General features: G+C 40.7%; 2 protein-coding genes across 2 annotated transcripts in view; one reads left to right on the forward strand and one right to left on the reverse strand.

Moving 5' to 3' along the window:
* The window catches only part of LOC145412461 (uncharacterized), a 30,529-nt gene extending 18,793 nt beyond the window's left edge, over nt 1-11,736 (reverse strand). Inside the window, exons 1-2 of the mRNA XM_080282345.1 lie at nt 11,610-11,736; nt 4,831-4,950 (exon numbers count right to left, since the gene is read on the reverse strand). Coding sequence (XP_080138471.1) covers nt 4,831-4,950; nt 11,610-11,675 — 186 coding nt within the window. The 5' untranslated portion in view covers nt 11,676-11,736. The remainder of the gene's footprint in view (nt 1-4,830; nt 4,951-11,609) is intronic.
* A 3,862-nt stretch (nt 11,737-15,598) lies between these two features.
* Nucleotides 15,599-22,089, forward strand: part of LOC145412462 (uncharacterized) — a 36,871-nt gene continuing 30,380 nt past the window's right edge. Inside the window, exon 1 of the mRNA XM_080282347.1 lies at nt 15,599-15,679. Coding sequence (XP_080138473.1) covers nt 15,599-15,679 — 81 coding nt within the window. The remainder of the gene's footprint in view (nt 15,680-22,089) is intronic.

Consider the following 22,089-nt stretch of genomic DNA (forward strand, 5'->3'; position numbering starts at 1 on the left):
AAAAATGAATGCCAATTACTCTGAAAATAGGAAGTTATTCTAGAAAGAGGTGCAGAAATGTAGAAGTGACAGTGGCAGGAAATGTGAAAATGTGAAGACTGTAAGTGGTAGATTTTTAAACCATGGGGATGAAGTAAGGACCAGATGGAAAGAATATATTGAAAGCCTGATGAATGGGAATGGAGAGAGCAAAGCAACTGTTACCATGATTGGTTTGGGGGGTGTATAGAGATGGAATGCACTGCCATGACACTCGCACAAGTGAAGAATGCTGTGAAGCAGATAGCAGCTGGGGTTGATGGGGAATATGCAGAGATGACTAAGTGTAATGGAGAGACCGGAATGAAGTGCTTGTTGGAGATATGTAAGAAGGCACGGTTGAGTGAAACTGTGCCAGCAGAGTGGAAAAAGGTTGTGACTGTATCCCTGTACAAAAAAAATAATAAAAAGGTGAGCAAAGTGAGTGCAGAATTATTGTGGCATAAGTCTACTGAGTGTTGTAGAGAAGGTATATGGAAGAAATATTATGCAGAAAGTAAGAGAGATATCAGACGTCCTACCGTGTGATGAATAGGGCAGCTTTAGGAGGGGCAAAGGATGTGTGGATCAAATATTTCCAGTGAGACAGATAGTGGAGAAGGCTGGTGAGGACTATATGGTGTTTATGGCATTTATGGATCTGGAAAAAGCATACAAGGAAGTAGAGAGAGATGGATTGTGGAAGGATCTGCACATGTACTGTGTAGATGGTACACTACTAGGTGACGTCAAGAGTATTCATGATGGTAATGAGGCATGTGTAAGGGTAACTGGGCATCTAAGTGAATGGTTCACAATCAATGTGTGCGTGCGACAAGGGCTGTGTGACGTCCCCACAGTTGTTCAATATATATATGGATTGGGTGATGAGAGAGAGAAAAACATGAGTAATGGGGAGGGGGATGGTGTTGGTAATGAATGGTGATGGATGGAATATCTCAAATTTGTTGTATACTGATGATGCAGTGCCACTTGCAAGTACTGGACAAGAACTTGGTACAATAGTGCTGAGATTTGCTGATGTCTGTGAGCATAGAGCCTTGAGAGTAAATGTAGGAAAAAGTAAAGTGATGGTAATCGAGAGAGAAGGTGACTCCCAGTGTAATGTTACAGTGAATGGAGAGAGACTGGAACTGATGAGAGAGTTCAAATACCTGGGTACAGTGCTAGAAAATGTGCAAAAGAAGTGGAATGTAAAGTGACACAAGGAAGGAAAGTAGCTGATGCTATGAAGGCCTTGATAAGAAACAAAGAGGCTTGAGTGTTGCAGATGCACGAGGCTTACATAATGGAGTGTTAGTGCCAACGTTAACATATGGGTGTGAGACTATGATGTGGCATGAAAATGAAAATTATGAGTGAGAGCAGTGGAGATTGAACTGCTGAGGAATGTATGCTGAGTACAGAGAGTGGCTAGGATATGAAATTATGTGATTCGTGAAAGACCCCGAGTGAGGAAGTCCGTGGACAACAGAATCGAAGAGAGTGTACTGAGGTGGTATGGTCATGTGGAGAGAATGGATAACAATAGAATGGTGAGAAAAGTATATCTGAGCAAATCTGAAGGAGAGAGGAGGCAAGGCAGGCCAAGGAGAAGGTGGAGGAATATGGAGGATGAGTTTGTGAGGAAGAGAGGTATGGAAGTCAGTGAGGCTAGGGGACTGACAAGAGACTGAGCTGGTTGGATGAATGTTGTGAGACTAAGTGCATGATCAGGGATTTGGCACCTCCTTCTCACAAGACAACGTTCAGACTGACTATTGGACACATTTATGTAAAACTACAGAAGGTGGTGAAAGTTTTGGTGTATCAGATACAGCCAGGATTCTGGGGGCTTGAATAATGAGTGAATGGAAGCGTAGCCCATTGGACTGGGCAAACTTGGGCTGTCTGGACGGTGCTACTCCTCACACTGCCCTAGGGTTGGAAAGGAGGTCCGGATGATGATGATGAATGACGATAATGATAAAAATAATAATAATGATAACAATAATAAATGGTTAAAGAATGCATCAGGAAGCCTGGTAAGCAACAAACAAGGTGGCTTAAAGAGTGGCAGGGAATGTGCGGCTCAAATACAGGTATTTGCAATGAGACAGATTGTCGAGATATTCTTGTTAAAAGGACTGTAAGATATACACAGTATTTATGGATCTGAAAAAGGCAGACGACAAGGTAACCAGAAAGGCACTGTTGAAGACCTAGGATGTCTTCCAGGTAACACAACTCCACACATTCACTCTAAATAACAATTTCCATTCTCTCATTTACAGCCCAAACACCCACATATAAAGCACACTGAAAGTATCTCATAACCTGCAGACTACCTCTAACACCACTGCATCCCATGTGGATCCACTTTATTATTAGTTATGCGTGGAATAGAATTCTTTCCAATCCCTTTTTACACAGCAAAAGGCCACATACTTTGTTCCACATGACTTCTGTCACAACTACTAACCATGACCTCTGTTTTATCAGTACAGTAATAACTTCCAGTCTCTCTGTTTCCTTTCCATCTCTCTATCACTTCCTTTGGCCTCCTGCATGCTTTCAACACTTAAAACTAACCATTACTCTAGCATAGAAAAGCTCCCAAGAAAGCGCACTTCTAAAATATCTTGACAATGCAGCAAATGCTGGATGAATTACATTGCACTCAGTATGACATTCTGATGCATCCCAACATTGGCTGAGAATCATTTGCTTAATCCTACACTCACTCTCATAGATATAGGTGTCCGATTGTACAACTTCATTCATAAACACAGAGCTTTCCCATAACTCATTTTATTATCACTCTGAGACACTATCAAACACCTCCAAATCCATACATTATGTACATGGTGCTACTCAAAAGTTCCCAAAATTTGACTAAAGAAGAAAAAACTTATGTCAAGTCCTACTCACCACCATCCCCTTCAAAGTAGTCTCCTTGGGCATGCAGACATCGATCCCAGTGCTTCTCCCACAATCAGAATGCATTCTGGAGGTCCTTGAGCATCAGCCTGTTCAGGACCTTCTGCGATTCTTCCTGGATCTCCTCAATGGTGTCAAATCTTAGTCCTTTTACCTAAATTTTCATTTTTGGAAAGAGGAAAAATCACTGGGGGCCAACTCTAATGAATATGGGTGGTGGGGGCCAACCAGCGTGTATTTTTATGCCAAAAACTGCTGAACAACAAGGGCTGTGTGTGCGGGTGCATTGTCATGGTGAAGCACTCACTTGTCCTCCCAGAGCCATCTCAAAACGTCACAGTAGAGCTTTGCGTTGACATTCTATCCTTGGGGAATGAATTCCCTAAGAACAATGACCTCCATGTTGAAGAACGTGATAAGCATTGATTTCACATTGCTCTTGACCTGACATCCCTTCACTGGTCAGGCCGATGCTGGGCTCTTCCACTGCGATGATTGTTGTTTGGATTCCGGTTCATACACATAAACCAAGTTTTCATCACCAGTAATGACACCTGAGAGAAAGTCTGGGTCATTTCTGGCCACTTCCTTGAGCTCCATGTAATGCTGCATTTGCTGCGATTCATTTCATGTCAAGGTCGCCAGACAATATGTGTTGGCTAGTTTCATACGACAGGCTAACAATGTCACAAACATGGACTTTAGGCTGGTTGCATGAACTTTGGCCACATCATTAGGAGATGAACTGGTGGAAGGGTGACAAGAATGTGCATCATCATCTGTTGACATTTGTCCATTTTTAAATCGCTTAAACCAGTCATACGTTCATGTAACCCCCAAAGCACTGTCACCAAATGCTTGTTTTAACATCTTATGAATTTCTGCCACATTCTTCCTGAGTTTCACACAAAACCTGATGCACACACACTGCTCTTTCACATACTCCATTTTTGAGATCACAAAATTTGCAAACTAACCCAAACACAACAATAAAAAAAAAAAAACACACGTGCAGTGAGCACGTCCTCCCTGCACAATGCCATTTGACACATTAACAACCAAAGGGTGCGTGCACTGCCACCTAGCATTGACATACCTTAATACCTTATGACAAGCAGTTTCCACCTTGCTTCCAAATTTAGGGAACTTTTGGGTAGCACCTCATAGCTAGTACAGTGTAATTTCTACATAATAAAATAACAATACTGTAATTATAAAAATGATAATGACAAAATAAAGTGTAATAAGGGTAACAATATCTAGTCAATCACTGTCAAAACTTACTCAAGCAAGACAATTAATACTTGCAGTAAGAATTCCTAATGGTAATAACACAGTCACCAACACAGACCAGTAATGTAACACCAAGATAAATACCAAACCCACAATAAATGTCACTGCAGCCCCAGGCTCTAAACCATTAGGAGATTCAGTTTAGTCCTGAAAAATCCTATCAAAATCTTGGAGCTTACTTTAAATCAAAACTTGCCTCAGGCTCATACACCCCGAAAGGAAAAACGCTGGACACGACACATTTTTTTTTCTTCTTCTGAATAAAAAAAAAAAAAAAAAAAAAATACAGTAAATTGGTTTTACGCCAGGTATCCCCGAAGCGCTAAGGCGTTGCCCCTGAGTAGAGGACTTTTGGATTGGAGTGTGTAGCATTTTATGACCAGATGCCCTTCCTGATGTCTACCAGTGACCCTTGGGTGTATTCGATCCTCTGACCCTTCCGTCAGAGCGGAGCACTCTAACCCACTGAGCCACGGCTGCTACAAATGCCAGAAAATCAATTTACAGCATTTCTGGGACAAAAAAAAAAAAAAATTGGATACTGCACAAATTTGAGCGCCTCTGGAAAAGCAGACTTACCTTCAAGTTTCTGATGATAAGAGTGCCGTTGGGGGGAAGGCGCTGGATCTCACAGTGTTGACGAGAGATATGTACGCTAGTGAAGGTGATATCACATGACTCATTGCGACCTATTAAGAACTGAAAGAGACAGCTGATATGAATAATATGCCTGCTTCTGCTGTAATAACATATGAACAGTTCATATGATCTGAAAATAAGACTAGCTAATGATTTAGTACTGTTACAGTTACTGTAATGCATTAATTCAAATTAACTAGCTACTGTTCGCAGTACTTATGTGCCCTAAAACTGTGCAAATTTCTCGTCAGTTTCATATCATATCAATCTTATCATTTATAACGGCTCCAACATGCTTGCATGTGCTGGCCTTGGTCATCAATGGCAGCTCATTATGATACTCAGTCTTTGGCAGCCTCCCTATTCAGTCCCTTATCCCTGAGGTCACACTGTATGACCTTGTCCAGGTCATTTTTGGTCTGCCTCTCACAACCCTACCCCAGATGTTGGCATTTCTCATCTTCCCCATCCAACTATCATCCTCCATCCTCTCAACATGCCCACACCATCTCAATCTACCCCTCCTCATCACAACACCAACACACTCTAGTCCCATCCTTCCTCTCAACTCTTCATTCGCAATCCTAGCCTTCCCAGGCCTCAAATTCAAGGATGCAATATGCATCCATCTAATCATTTTCATTTCTGTACATTTGAGCCTATGAATACCCTCTTCCTTTACTCCAGGAAACAAATCTTTATTCCCTTCCACGGTCTTCATCATGGCGAAGTGCTGTCGACCAGAAGAGAACATCAGTTCACTGAACGAGATGGCCCGGCAGGGGCAATTGTTTGTCTCCAGTTGGTGGGTCTGCTTGGTCAGACAGACCAGGGTCACTTTATCACCACCACCACCACCACCACCACCACTACAACTAATAACAATACTACTACTCTCACATCTAAAAATGTTTTTAAAATTTAGAAAAAGAAAAAAAAAAAGAAAATGGTATCTATAAGACTTTATGAAACATGACAAAAATAATCTTCTGAACATTAAATGTCCATAGAAAATATGAAAGGACTGCATGGTGGTGCCTAAGTAATATCATAACTGTTACTTTTCCCAGTTATTAAGATTGTCACATCTGAATTCTCGTAAAAATAGCCTTGAAATAGAGTACGGTACAACCTCACTATTACAAACTAATTGGGGCCCCGAGCCATCCCGCAAAAAGCGAAATTCCAATAAAAGCGACATCCGGACTTCCCCCTGCTAACATGGACTTTTTCTGATATATCAGACATTAGTCTAGATCACACCAATGGATTTTAAACTGTTTTCACTACCACTACAGTACTGTACTGTTTTATACCTTCACTACATTAATCAAATGGTATAATATACTGTATATAATAATACTGTACAGTACTGTACACTGATAGACATGTCTTTTATTTACCTTATTGTGGTGAACATAGCTTAAGTGGTCAGGCAATCCGGACTGCTTCTGGCTTTATCAGACTTTCTCCGATATATAGGAATTTAGTCCGGTAGCTCCTCGATTCCGATAAAAGCAAATTCTGGTCTATTGAAGTCCGTTATATCGAGGTCTTACTGTATCAGCTGGTTACAACTCATAACAATAAATGTACAGATTAGGTGAAGCAGCAGAACGACCATTAATTCACTTCCTATTCCTACAGTTTGTTTTCTACATTTTTCTGGTTATCTTTGCTGAGATAAATGGCAGCATTGTGGAGAGATTCGTTGTCTGTTGTATCTACCCATTTTGCTTTCCCAACACGTTTCTTTCTCTGGTGTAATGGCAGACACTAAAACTAACTCAGATCTGGGCAAATTCATTTACTTCTGCATTTCAATGGGTTAGTTTAAGTTAATGTTGGCTAGGTTTGCCTCTCCTGACACTGAGAGGGCTCTCCCTCCATGCTAAGGTATCTTTGTATGCAATATGTGTTAGGAGAGTAATGCTGTATGGTAATGAGATCTGGGCAGTAAAGGAAGAGGATATTCGGAGGGTCAAACACACAGAAATGACAAAGATTAGGTGGATGTGCAGTGCATCCCTGAGTGTGAGGTCTAGGGGGGCTAGGATTACAATGGAAGAGCTGAGGGGTAGGATGGGACTGGAGTGTACTGATGTTGTGATGAGGAGAGGTAGACTGAGATGATTGGGGCATGTGGAGAGGATGGGGGATGATAACTGGAGGCTAAAAATGAGAAGTGTTAATGTTGCGGTTAGGGCTGCAAAAGGCAGACCAAAAAAGACCTGGGATGAAGTCACTGAGTGTGACCTCAGGGATAAGGGACTGAATAGGGAAGCTGCCAGAAATCAAGAAGCATGAAGAGCCACTACTAGGTGACCAAGGCCAACGCATGCAAGTAAGTTGGAGCCTTCAAAAATGAAACGAGCTTTGACTGGACTGGGTTTGGATAGGTGATTTCTGGTTAGGTTAAGTTAAGCTTCATTAGAGTGGGTTAATATTTGGAGTTGGATTAAACTAGCTTACTTTAGGTCGTCAGATTAGGTAAGGCTAAATTATACAGTACCCTCGTGTCCAGGACGGTACTTTTGTCTGACAGTGTTGCCGTACTGGCCTAAATCTGTACTGAACACACAACAGACCATATGGGAAAAATGAATAATGTCAGACAAGCCTTGAAAAGGTCCCCCCTGAATTCAACTTAACTACATTTTGACACAACTAAGATTTTACCAGCCTTTAAGGTGAGTGGTGATGGACTTGCAGGGGAAGAGGGAGGGGTATCCAAGGCTGTAGGAGGTCCTAATGACCCCCTGAAGTAGGGCCTTCAGGATCCTGAGGAGGCCTCTGCCTCAACCTCCCTCATAAATCCTTCATAGTCACACACTGACATCGTCGTCTTCATCAGGGGGAAGCGCAATACTGCAATGTGACTGGCACACAACACGAGTCACGAGGAAGGCATACTGGGCTGGAGAGGCAGTACTAGGGAAATGTTCCTCGGTGTCTGCCATTTTCCCGTGCCCGGATGGGTAATAGTACTGGATGCAGCACATCAGTACGAAAGAAGAACTCTTTGGATTTGGCCCATTTTGCACGGCCGATCCGTACTAGCCCGAGAAATCCATACAACGGTAATGATTTTTTTTTTTTTTTTTTTTTGCCGACCGTACTAGACGAGAATAGTACTGGACAAACACGTACTGGACGCGAGGGTACTGACTTATATAAGGTACACCTAGTAACAATACATCAGGGTAGATCAGTGTAGGTTTTAGCAGGCCTACCATACACCATTGCACTTGAAAAACAAGCACATGTTTGGAAACTGGAATGAACATGGATAAAAACAACAGGAAAACAAAATCAATACAAATTAACAGTAAATTTGCATTTTTGAAGAGTCAGGAAAATCAATACAAATTAACAGTAAATTTGCATTTTTGGAGAGTCAGGGTTATTCTGATTTTATTTCTAACCTTACCCAACTAAATTAATTTCATTAAACTAACCTAACTGATCAAAGTAACTACCCTAACAGATAACCTGACTTAACTAACCTAACTAGCCTAAGCAAGGGCATGACTGAAACTGCAATAATACCATAACATTCATCAAACTGGAAAACAAAATCAACAGAAAACAATAATTTACCATCATAAAACTAATAAGGGCAGTGAAATGGCAGGGGACAGGACAACATGGAGGTGATTTGTTTGTGGCCGCCCCTTACGGGATTAAGGCATCTGGCAACAGACAGATAGATAGAACAATAATAAGAAAATACTGAACATAATCACAAAGAAATTAACTGGTAAGGCATCTATGCTGCTTAAACTAAACCTTTAAGTTAACTTCATAATGTCACTGCAAAACACACTCCTAAGCTGGAAAATTATAACCATACTGGTAATTCCAGTTTAAAACCACAACCACTAAGGTCACTCATGACAATTCTACAAGATGCAAGAAAGAGTAAATTCAAGGTAAAGGTACACTTTATTTGAAGTAGTAGAAGGACCATACCAAATCCATTCTCATATTCTTCCAGTTTGTTTCCTGTATATTTCTGACTACTGTATTTTCAAGGTGGTATATTACCTTTTCCTGCTAAAAGATTTCTTACTGTTTTTATCATCACGTTACTTAAGTCGTAACTATGGTTGTTTGCTGATGGCGTAATTAAAGAATCTTCCTCAACATAATGAAAGGTGGATTTTGTTTCCCAACTGGATGCTAGGTTAGGTTAGGTTAGAATAAATCATTAGGTATAGTTACACTTGGTTAGGTTAGGTTTAATTGAACACTTACTCACCTGGTTTACTCACCTAGTTGGCTACCCAATTACAATTTAACAGTATGGCCCAGTAGGAATCTGCTTTTCATGTATTAGGGTTGCCCATACCTGTTGGCATGCCAGCCCCATTTCCTATACACATCATCACCAGAATAGACAACTCAGTAGGGGCTGAGTTTTGTGTCATATACAGGGTAGTTACACTGCTAGAAGGACTTCGAATTATGAATCGTAGTTGTTCAAAATAATCAAACATGATGTGACCTAGTTGTGAGTGGAGGGACTTTTTAAATGATAAAACTGAGTCTGCACTAACGACATTACATGGCAAGGAATTTCAGAGGTCTATACATCTGATAATGCTGAAAAACCTGCGTCTACACTCGGATGATGTGCAGGGCTTGGCCCTAAGTGTAAGCTAATGAAGGAAGAGAAAAAAGTTCAGGCGGTGCTGAAAGATTTTCCAGCATTTAATAAGGTCAGCCCTGATCAATCTCCCTTTTACAGAACACAGGTCCAGGTTTTTCAGACAGTCAGCATAACTGATTTCAGACAGGCCACTGATATGCATAGTCCATCTGCACTGTACAGACTCCAGGAACCTCAGGTCACCGTGGTAGCCTGTATTCCATACAGTGGAGCCAAACTCCAGGAAAGGTCTGATGTGAGATCTGAAAAGAGTCAACATAAAATCTCGGTCATGACTGGGGGTGGATATCAATATATTATTTGCCAGGCCTGTTGCTTTTTTTATGGTAGCAGTGCAGGTGAAATTTCAAAGAACTGTCAACCAAGATACCCAAGTCTGTGTGTGTAGTTTTTACAGAGAGACTGCAGGGCTCTTGTTTGGCGAGTCACAGCTCGCAAATGCGAGTAATTTTTTCCCTTCGACGAATAAATTTTACATGCAAGTCGCCTTTGGGCGAGGAGAAAATGCATCCACTTCAAAACCCAGTAAACTACAAAATAAGTACAGTACGGTAAATCTCACTTGAATGAACAAAGATGCACATTGTGATCGATTATTAGGTCTTTCCTTGTCGCAACTGTGAGTTTAAAAATAGACTGACGAATGTTGCCGAGCGTATCGTTTACAAATATTTGGCTACTAAGAATTTATTTGGCTCGTAAATCTGAAACCTTAGGAGCCAAGTGGCTCACAACCATCGGCAGTTAGCAAGAGCCCTGGACTGGCGTTGTTCATGTGATAATGCTGAAGTGCAGCAATGGAGTTCCAATCTACTGGACCTCTCTGACATTGCAATACAGTGCACTTGTCGAGACTGAAACGTAAACCCCAAGAGTCAGCGACCTTGTATACCACACAGTATCTATGTCCTTCTGGCATGTACTTATATCTACAGCTAATGAGGAACTGATGTTTTGATGCAGCTTGAGGTAAATCTTCATGTTGTCAGCAAAGAATTTGCATTTGGGGTGTATATATTTGGGTAGAAAGTTTATATATATACCAGAAAGAACAAGGGGCCTAGAACAGGTCCCTGGGGGGCACCACTGAGAAGATTCCTTGAGGAACTGGTACAGCCGGACACAAACACTTGCATGGTGCAGCCAGACATGAAGTCAGAGATCCATGTCAGCAAGGAACCACTGACCTCGAGCATACTCAGATTGTCAGTGAGTACCGAATGGTTGACAATGTCAAAAGGCTTTGCTAAAGTCAAACAGGACAACATCCACAACGTACCCAGCATCCAACCACACTGTAGCATCATTATACTGTACACAAGTAACAACTGGTTATCAACTGTTCTGCCCTGTCTGAATCCATACTGCTCATTTGACAGCATTCCACTGGTATTGAGGTAGCTTGTTGTACAATGCCTCTGTAATAAATCTCTCCAGAGTTTTACAGCAGACAGAGGTTAGGCTACAAGGATTGGAAGAGAATGATAATGGATCTCTTCCAATCCTGTGGCAATTTACCAGAGGTGACAAACTTTTGAAATATCATAATCAAGGGTAAGGCAAAGGCTTATTTCAAAAGACTGGGGTTAGGACAGTCCCTTCTACCCCCTCCACCATTACGTTTGACAAATCAAACGAGCTGACAGCAAAACATAGCTAAAAACAACGGGGGAAATAAATTGTGCAAGAAACATGTATTTACTATCCCAGAAAAAATCAGAAAAATATAACAGACTATAAGGAAGATTAAAAATTGATTTTGTAAGGTGCTTCTACTGCTTCAAATAGTGTAACTTTACCAAATTAATAACAAAGTGAGTACTAAATGACCTGCTTATGCATGGAACTTTGCGAGTGCCACAACAACAAAAAAAGGGGGAGGGGGTGCATGCAAAGCACATTACAGATTAAAAAAAAAAAAAAAAGGTAGACAACAGGCTCTGTAATGAACAATATTATACAAATTTCACTGGCGAATATAAATAGAAACAGTTTAAACTAAGGCTACTTTTCAAGCCAACCAACCAAATAATTTTGATGTCCTTACCCGATCTTTCTCAGCATGAAGATAAAATTTCTCCTCGGTTCCTAAACGTGAAAGGTATAGCACCATCCTTGTCAGTTCATCAGGACATGTTATATCCACATTCTTTTAAGTGTTTATGTACTTCCTGATACCTCGAGACCTCAGTATTTACTTTTCAAGAGGGCGCGTCCGTTTTCATATGCGCAACTTCAATCCGCTTCAAATCCTTTGAATGCTATAACTAAAGCAATTTCTTAGCTTTTCAGATAACTAAATTAATAATAAAGAATTACTGGTATTATTACGAAATAACATCCAGCTAACGGGGAATGAAATTAATGTGTTGGTCATTTAGTTTACGTAATTTTAAACAATTTCTTCTATATACAACCGTCACAAATGCACTTTTTATCACTATGTAGATAATGTAGATAAGGAGTGGGAGAGCTCACTCAGCTCAGTGAGTGGGGGTTGTGTCCATTCATAGATATAAATATGTGTCCATTACCGAATCTATGTTTGGAAATCCCGCTCACCGACGAATGCTTTATTTCAGAGGCAGTTTGTTGGGTATAGTTCCGAAAATTTACCTAATTTCTTATGAAAATTACTTAAAATAAGAAAGCGTATAGTGATTGCATGGGCTGGACTGCGAGATGCTTAACTTATGATTAATTCTGTATCGTAACCATTTTTTTTTTTTTTTCCAGGATGGGTAAGGAAAGGAAAGTCTAGTTCTAGTCCCCCTCATTCCTCCTTTCCCTCCTACAAAGAACAATTTATAGTGGAGAGAAAAGCTATGATTGGAATTGTATGTGTTTTCTGCAGGAAGAACAAGGGAAAGAGAGTGCACAATCTTCCAATATCTCCAGCTCGTGCTGTAAATACAAGTTTAAAATTACGATTGGGAATCAATAGTAAATATGTTCAAGAATACTACACCTGGAAGGTAAGGTTTTCAGTGTGTCACGGCCAGCAGCTTCAACCATGGACCTCGAGCATTTTTACACTTTCTACGTTGTTTTACGAACATGTCGCACGGCCGTGTTATATGTTTAGGTTGGGATTTTACGTTCGAGAACAGACAAGCCCAAACCAGTTCTTGTAAATATGCAAATGTTACTGTTAATCTGATTCTATGGTAACTTTTTTTTTTTTTTTTTTTTTTTGGAGATATACGTAAGCAATTTTTGTTCAGCTGAGGGAAATCCTACTTCTAGGATGATGATCAGGGATCTCAGTTAACTGGAGAGGGTCGGGTGCTGCAGAGGGGCACCTAAAAGCGATGGCATCGATACGGTCGGTGGCTCAACTGCCTGGTTATACAAGAGTTCCTCAACGACCTTCTTATCCCTCAGAAGGACGATAGTGGACTGCAGAAAGTCAGATGAGCCTAGTAACTACAGCTGATTCGATGACGCATTTTTCCCATTATTGTTGATGCTTGCAGACGACTTCATTCAACTTGGGTTTGGCATTTCGAGCTGAGTAGCAGCCTTCATTAATCCCATCACTACTAGAGATCCTTCCTATTTTGAATAAATTTAGTCTGGTGGATACTTGAGCGATATGCATTACACGTCAATGTCGTGAAGGAATTCGTTATTAGCAATACGTTTAACCATATTGTTCGAGTTAAATGATACGATTTTTTTCCCTCCGTCTGGGGGAACGTTTGTGAGCGAAAGTGAGTTAATTAGGACAATTGACCGTTTACACTGATTCGTATGAATCACTTTCATATGAAATTTACTTCTCAAAAAAAATAAATAAATAAATAAAGTCAATCTAAACAAAAACGTTTGAAGAAAACGTTTATACAGATATATTATCGGAAAGGGCCAAGAGTGTATGTGTTTGTGGGGACTGGAGGAAGGAAAAGACGACAGATGGGTAGAAGCAATGATAGGTAGACAGACATGCAGAGGGATATAACTAGGTTGATATTGAGAAAAGGAAAGTAATTTTGATCCCACACACATATATACACATGTACATACATACGTACGTACATACAATAGTCATACCGTGCAGAGCAGTAAGTTTGACTCCCACACACACAGATAGATGGACTACATAGCCATAGATAGGTAGATATAGAAAGGCAAATAAATTAAATATTGGTAGACATACTTCGCAGAGCAGTAAGTTCGACCCCTACGTAGATAGGCAGGTAGACAGACAGTTTAATAAATGAATAGATAAATATTGTGCAGGGGTGGGGGTCAAAAGGTTCGATCCCCCCACAATATTTTATCACCCACGCGACGAAGCCAGTACCTAATTTCCGGGGTACCCCCATGTGCCTTGTACACACACACACACACACACACAAAACATTGCAGGGGGTCCGATGAGTTCCAGACTGAACAGTCCAGCTGTCTCGGTAGGGTTGGAGGAAGGCTGTTATCAAACGTTTCATTCGTGGTGTCAGTTTGTATCGCGCAGAAAGTGTAACGATACTTTTTTGGGTGTGAGTACCACGCTGTTTTGATGGGGAAGGGGAAGAGGAAGAGCGAGAAAGAGGTGGAGGTTCGTGTGAGGAAGAGAGTTTAGATGAATTTGTGATCGAAAGGTTTGAGTGAACTTTGCAGCTCTGCATCTAGCATTAGATATTATTATTATTATTATTATTATCATTATTATTATTATTATTATTATTATTATTATTTAGTAGTCGCAATAGTAGTACTGTAGTAGTAGCACCAGTAAGGAGCACAGCTTTGTTATGCAGAATCTCGCTCCTCATATATATATATATATATATATATATATATATATATATATATATATATATATATATATATATATATATATAAAGCAGCGTGATTCTGCATAACAAAACTGCACTTCACTGGTACGACTAAATATACTGTATATAGATAGATAGGTAGATAGATAGATGGATAGATACAGGTACAGTAGATAGGTAGATAGATAGATTGGCCAACATTAATATTCATATGCTAATACATTGTCATTCCAGCATGTTTCCCATCCCTAACATCCTCTTACACATTAATAAACAATATATTTCACGCAGCCATAAAAACTCGTCGGTACCAGGTATTAATCCGAGGGAATAGAGAACATGCGTCGTTAACAGCACCTGTCGGGGTCCGTATATATCATGGATCTTAAACAATTGTTCGTATCAACAAGTCTCCACAGGTACTGAGATTTTTTTTTTTCTTTTTTTACTTTGCAGCTCACTGTGATTTGGCTGTGAAGTTCTTGGCAGCTGTCTAATTGAAAAAAAATATACTGTACATATATAAGGTAGGCAAACCATCTCATTGATAACGTAACTTTAATATAGTTTTTAAATATAGACCTGCAGCACGCGTCCGTTCCCATGGCAACCAAGCCTCCTATTGCTGCCAGCCGTAGGAAATTTTAACTCGTAACCTTTACCATGTCACAGTTTCCTAACATTTAGTCGTCGATCGTGTGGTATAGAGAAATTAACATATCGACTAGGTGTCAAAAAATGTCATCAATACTGGGCATTTATGGAAAGGTCATTTACTTCTTATGTTTTGGTTTAGAAGGATACATGGTCTACTGCTCTGCAACTGCCTCGCGGTGGGCTGGATTCTCGAACATTTACGACAGTTTCCTTGTCGCACCTTTTATTTGCTTCCGCATGAATAACTCGAGACCTGGGAAGATTCTGCACTATCCTTTCCTTGTAATTCATATAAAAACAAATCATATTTACACATAGGAATTGATTGTTTATGAATCAAGACTTGTCAGTCCCCAGACTCTCCACGGGCCACGGCCCAGCCCACATACCCATTCCAGTCGCCAGTCGCGCTCAGGCCGTAGGAAGAGGTGGAGTACAACCCGTTGCTGGTCAGCTTCCCATCAGTGGTTATAGTTGTGACGTGTTCTCTGGAGTCTCCGTATGTTGTGTGAGACTTTATTAACTGAAGATAAAGGTGAAGCTGGTGCGCTGTATCACCGGTCAGAGTCTGCAAGTGTTAGTGACACGATGGGGTGTAGCGATGGTCAAAACTAAAGCGTCAACAAGTGTCCAGTACTGCGATGAACACTTGCTGCAACATTTTGAGCGTCCGGCTGACCATGTGGGTCTCGTGCGTGATGAGGATGTTACTGTCTCTTCTCATACTCGTTCTCAGACACGGTAAGATCAGTGGAATCTCATGTAATTTGCTATTTGCACACGTAACTGTTACTCCAGTCGATTTGCGTCTACGCGACGGAACTGTGCCACTCCCACAACGTGAATAAGTCGTGGTTGCATGGAATTAGACGAGGCATAGTAATTAAGTAGGAACAAATCTCCTTGGTTACTATATTCAGGTTGTTTTTTCGTGATGGAGATGGGCCATTCCCACAACTAAAGTACAAAATCATGGCTGCGTAAATTCAATGGTTTGGAGTCACTTTCGCTACAAATCAAATCGATTCTCCCATCTAACTACACTTGGCCAACAACCTAGCTGAAGGAGGCTAAGAATTTTAGTTGATTTAGAACAGACGCTCAAAAACACCTAAAATTTCGTTTACTTATCAGACCAGTTGCATGCCCGTATAATATTACCTTTCAGAGATGGAAACGCTAGAGTTTTAATGACGACAAACACCAGGGCAAATACCAAGTAATTGAAGTCACCGTAGGGTAATACCACTCGAAAGGATTAATGACACTAAGTAGCCTTGAACTAGGAAAAAAGAAATTCAAAAGCCTTTATCGATTGAATTTTAAGGTATTATGGACAGTAAATACATTAGATGGTTTAATCATAGTGTAACCCTGGGGTAGAAAGAACTTACCATTTGTATGTTGTGAGGGGTAACTAATAAGGGCATGTCGGAGGGGTGGAAGCTCCCTTATCTTCCTCGCCTTTTGTTGTACTAAGGATGTGGCGTCTCAATCGCCTTTCGCTTGTGTGTGCGATTAGCTGGTAACTCATACCATTCAGTGGATTAGACTGTAGGCTACGTGGGACTTCTCTCCTGACGCATCCAAGCCTTTCCCATCACAGGGGCATCAACCACCGAACGAAAGCTTGAAGTACAGGAGGTGAAAAATATTAGGCCGTATCGTAACACCCTCAGCGACCTATCTTCCGCATTGTACCAGGTCATAATATTATTTTATTTACATAATTTTGATATCAGCATCTTTTACTTCATTAATAAAGTATAGGATATTGAGCTGTAATCTGCAGAATAAGTCGCTAAGGAAGGGGTGTTACGAAATTTCCAAAGCCATATAGAATACGATTCTTTTGGCTTATTATTATTATTATTATTATTACTATTATTATTATTATTTTACCCCGCTGTATGCAATTCAGTATCCTGCCACCTTACTCCCGGTCTTCCCCTGTACATTCTGCCAATCAGTAAAGTCTGCCTGCAGGGCTTCATTTAATTAGCGATCTATAGCTGATGTATCGTACCCGAGGGGCTTCCGGTAATCCCCCTATTCATTATCGGGACATGAATGGTCTTATGAAGTATTATTTACGTCGATTGTACTTACAATATGACAAGGAATATAACGAGGCGAAATTAGAAGGGGAGTTAATAATACGAATAATTATTTACAGCTCTTACACAGACAGTAGGCTACTGAAAGGAACGTGCGTATAAGCATGAAGAAGTAAAGTTTGAATAGGAATTAATGGTCTATGAAGGATTCTTTATATCGCGAACACTAATAATGTAGCAAGGAACACATGTAAAAAGTAAAGAGAAGCCTAAAGAGGGGTCAGTGGTCTTATCAGTGATTATTTACATCACTTAAGCAAATATTATGACACGCAACATAAAAGCGCGTGAGTAGTGAGATGAGTTAGTAATTTTGAGGGAATATTTAAAACACGTTTACAAATATTATGGTAAGGAACACATTCAGAGCAAAGACGTGAAGTTAGATGGGGAGTTGGTAAACTTTTGAAGGGCCGTTTAAACAGACGATTGTTGTGGTAGGTGGGGGCGCCGACCATCCACTCACTCGATGTAGTGCTGCTGTCGGGTGTCTGCCCTTGCCTCTCCTCCCTCCATTCCTTCCTTCCTCTTCTGTCTTTCCCTCAGTCTTTCCTCGTCCTTCTGCCTACGGGTGACTTTACACTCCCCCTTTTGTCTTTCCTTCATTCTTTCCTCTTCCTTCTGCCTATGGGTGACTCTACAGTACACTGAGTGACAAGCCAAATGGTTTCCTGTACACCAGGAAACCATTTACTACGTTGGGTGGTAACCATATAACCAAATTATGGCGCCTGGTGGTTTAGTGGGTAATTACGGTGCTCCAATCGGATTGAGCCATTGAAGGTTTATATCCAAGGAGTGGTTGGGGTTAGTGCTCATGTAATGCCACTCAGGGATGAGTGAGGCTGGTCACTCTCATCTTAAATGTCAGGACCAACTTGCCTAGCCCCGGGCTCCTGCGCTTCTCATGGGGCAATGTAGGATTTGCTGATGGATGGATGGATGGACGAGACTTGTTCGAAAAGGCGGGATTAGATGCATGTAGTGGTAGGTGGTGGCGACCATCATCCACTCACTTGATGTAGTGCTGCCTACTTCTTCCTCAGCCTTTATCATTCTTTATCTGTGCCTGCCCTCCTCTCATCCTATTTCTCCCAACTTTCCTGTCACTTCTTATTGTTTTTCTTCCCTTTACAGGTGGCTTTACATTAAGTGACAAGCCAAATGGTTTCCTGTAAGCCAAGAAACCATTTAAAACGCTGGGTGGTAACCATATAACCAAACCATACGTGCTCCCTACGTGTCAACAAGTGGGTTGGTAGAGGGTTAGTGCCCCTCCCCGTAAAACAAATAACGAAGTCAAATGGCCACCCCTTACGGGATTATGGAGTCTGGCAATAGATAGATACATGTCCATTAACCCATTCAGCACAGGAGGTAGCAAGAAAATATGAAATGCGCCATCGCAGTGACGTGAATTTATACGATCAAATCAAAATATTTCTGGTATTAATAAACTGTATGGAGACGTATCTCTTGTAACTAGCAGGGGTACCCGGCGTTGATCAGGCCAAAAACGCGAACTTTCTAATGCTGTTTGTTCAAGTTCGAGCTTTCTGCTCCAGAAAGACATGTACCTCTTATACTTTTGAAGAGGGATTATAAGAGGTCCAGGGACTTTCTGTTTCAGCTTTCGCAGACTAACGCACAGTATTTGTGAGCACATGTTGACAATTACCGGTGACCTCAAATGACCTCTGACCGGTGACCTCAAATGACGTAGGTCAACCTCACATAGCCTATGTCCAGACTGGAAGTCATGTGAGTCTCCATGCCAAAAATTGGGCGGCTGGGCCGAGTTGTTCAAGAGTGTATTACCGGTGACCTTAAATGACCTCTGAAGTCAGCCTCACATAGCCTATTTCTGAAGTAGAGGTCATGTGAGTCTCCATGCCAAAAATTGGGCTGCAGGGGTACCCGGCGTTGCCCAGGCCAAAAAGGCGAACAGTCTACTGGTGACCTTAAATTACCAGATCTGAATTTTGACCTTCCCCCCTTAAAACCATCCTTGGGTCACCCTGATTCAGAATATACGAATATATGGGTCTGGGGGTCTCTGGCCCATGGTTTGGACTTGTTTGAAGGACAGACAAACAAAAACAACTCGGCTCAATTATAGATAGATAGATAGATAGATAGATAGATAGATGGTTAATCCCTCCAATCCGATAACGTTTTTCCACCTCTCTATCACTGTACGCTTCCATTCACGTTAGGGGAGATTTTTCGAAACGGAGAGATTAAATGCGGCCTTCACTGACCCCTTTGCTATACGAGAGGTTCATGTGTTGAGCGAAATCGTCTGGTCATGTGAATAAAATGAAATATAGCTACATCAAATACTTCCTCGCAGTGAAGTAGTGAAGTGAAATATTACGGCCAGAGAGAATGATGTGTGATAACGTTTAATTGGAGACTTATTTTTATTGTTTAATAGAGACTTATTTATTAGAGTATGGAGTTAAGATCCCCTCTCAGAACTTCTCTTAGAGGTGTATTTGAATCGTATTGTAAGTGACTTTAGAGATTTCGTAACCCCATTCCTTGGTGACTGATTCTACACATTACATCTTAGTAACTTCTTGTTTTGTAGGCCATCATGGGCGCAGCTAAGGGAAGAAGGGCCGAGGCTCTCACGTAAAAAAAAAAAAAAAAAAAATAATAATAATAATAATGGGAAGGTAATCATTTAGTCCTTTATTATATTGTCATGTAGTCCTTGAAGTATTAATGTTTTTTTCTGGGTTGTTTCCTTTGCTGTTTAGTACTAGATATATGTTAATTAATCTGGATACTGTTATAGTAATTTCTAACCAGCCGTACCTCAAAAATAATGACACCGAAAATTCAGCCTAGCCCCCTGTAACAAAACCCTGTCTGCGCCCTTTTATGTTATTGATTTACATTATATCTATATTAAAATTATCTGAATAGCAAACAAGAGACTGTTAAGGTGTAATATACATAATAAATCACTGAGGGAAAGGCACTACGACGCCACCAGTGCCACAATCAGTACTGCTCAAAGGCTTGGGGTGTTTTGCCGCAACTACCCCGAATACACTGTGGGATTAGGCGTCTGGTAATAAACATAGATAGTTGGTAGTTAGATAGATTACTTAAACAAGGATTACGATAAACATGCAGCCGGTTACACTAGGTTTAATTGTTCAGTAAACATGGTATTAGCATTATGTGATTAAGGATTATCTTGGGTTTTATTTCATGTTGACCGCCAGTACCTTTACATGGGTTTGCACACACACACACACACACACACACACACACACACACACACACACACACACACACACACACACACACACACACACACACACACATTGTCCTTTTTTTCATTTTCATTCAGCTCTCTCTCTCTCTCTCTCTCTCTCTCTCTCTCTCTCTCTCTCTCTCTCTCTCTCATAATAAAGATCAGGGTCACCATTGTTCTGTTATCATCCGTCAACCCAATATATTCCTTAAGCTTATCACACAAAATTAATATAGTCATCCCAGCATATTTACAAAGTCCTCAGCGATATTTTCTTTAGGCAGTTTTATCTCGAATCATCTCTTATTAAGGTGTTTGATCTTTTATTTATGCGTCTCTTGTATGCGGTTTATTAGAAAGCGAGAAATGTCCTAGGATGAATAGTTTTATCTTATAATGCCATATTTACAAAGTCCTCCGTGTTTTCTCTCTACGCGACTTTATCTCTGAGTCAGCTTAAACTAATGTTCTCACACCATTATTCACTCGTATGTTTATGCGTATTATAGCCTACACCACTTTACCGAGACAGGCTATGTGTTTTTCCTTTCAGATATTTATAACGTACATGCATTTCCCCTCTTGCCATGGGGCTTGCAGAGTTATCCCGTCGGCTTGATAAATTTTGTTCCCATGTTTTGTTACACTCTCCTATCTTTCTTGTATCGTACCGCGTATACGCAATATCTGAGTTATCGCTTGGCGTACCCGGCTGTATGCGTTCTTAGTCTCCGCAAGCTATTTTTTTTTTCTTTATTCTTGCTACCTTCAGACGATATTGATCAGATCGGGAGACTTTTCGTACAGGAGGGGTTTGATATAACCATTAGCCCCTCAACTAAAAGACATCACCTTGCGACAGAATGAAATAGTCTGGTGGCGGTTTGATTTTAGAAAAGTTATCACAACGAAGCATTTATAACTTCCAACCCAGGGGCATCATGTAGGAGTACCGGTATACATTTATTCAGGGGAGATTATTCGATCTGGAGGTCTTAGCTGTAGCCTTCATTAACCCTTCCCTAAGAAGTCCATCCTTGGTTGAGTCAAAATTCCTGGAGATAATACTACGCCATCCAAATGAAGGCGTTATAATACTTTGGCAGAGTTAGCTGTTCTTTTATCTTGATGAAATCGTTGTATATTGCCTGGAATAAAACACAGAACCCTTGGTTACTAGCCAGAGTGATTATTCTGACAGTTTTAATCCATTTTGCTGAGTGTTTGCCCCTAGTTGAATAAAATCGTCAAACTTTTGCCGGAATGATATCGAGTTCACATGCCACGGCTAAAGAGCAGCTATTTGCTCACTGGTCTATCGGCTGTGGATGCAGTATATATATTCTCCGGGTTATCATTGTGTGTTTTTCTCTCTCTTCTGTTTTGACAGTATAGTCCTCGAGGTGTCAGGACCGACTTTCAGCGTATATTTTGTTTACTTTAATTTTCATCCTATGCATCTTTCTCAATAAAGTCTAGTGGTTAAAACGGAGTGAATGTCTTTGTAGGTTCGAAGAGGTGGCTTGAGATTTTTCGATCAGATGACTGGAATGTATTATAACGGTACCTTATACATGTGGTACAGTACCGTACCTTATACATGTGCTACAGTACCGTACCAAGAGATATCAGTAAAGTTCCGGTACGAAAATTAAATATTGGTAGATTTTATAGATTTGTTTTACACCATATTCTAATTATCTG

The sequence above is a fragment of the Coenobita brevimanus genome, chromosome 93 (assembly GCF_032717465.1).
Source record: "Coenobita brevimanus isolate Jiangsu-jjx chromosome 93, ASM3271746v2, whole genome shotgun sequence".
Classification (NCBI taxonomy): Eukaryota; Metazoa; Arthropoda; class Malacostraca; order Decapoda; family Coenobitidae; genus Coenobita; species Coenobita brevimanus.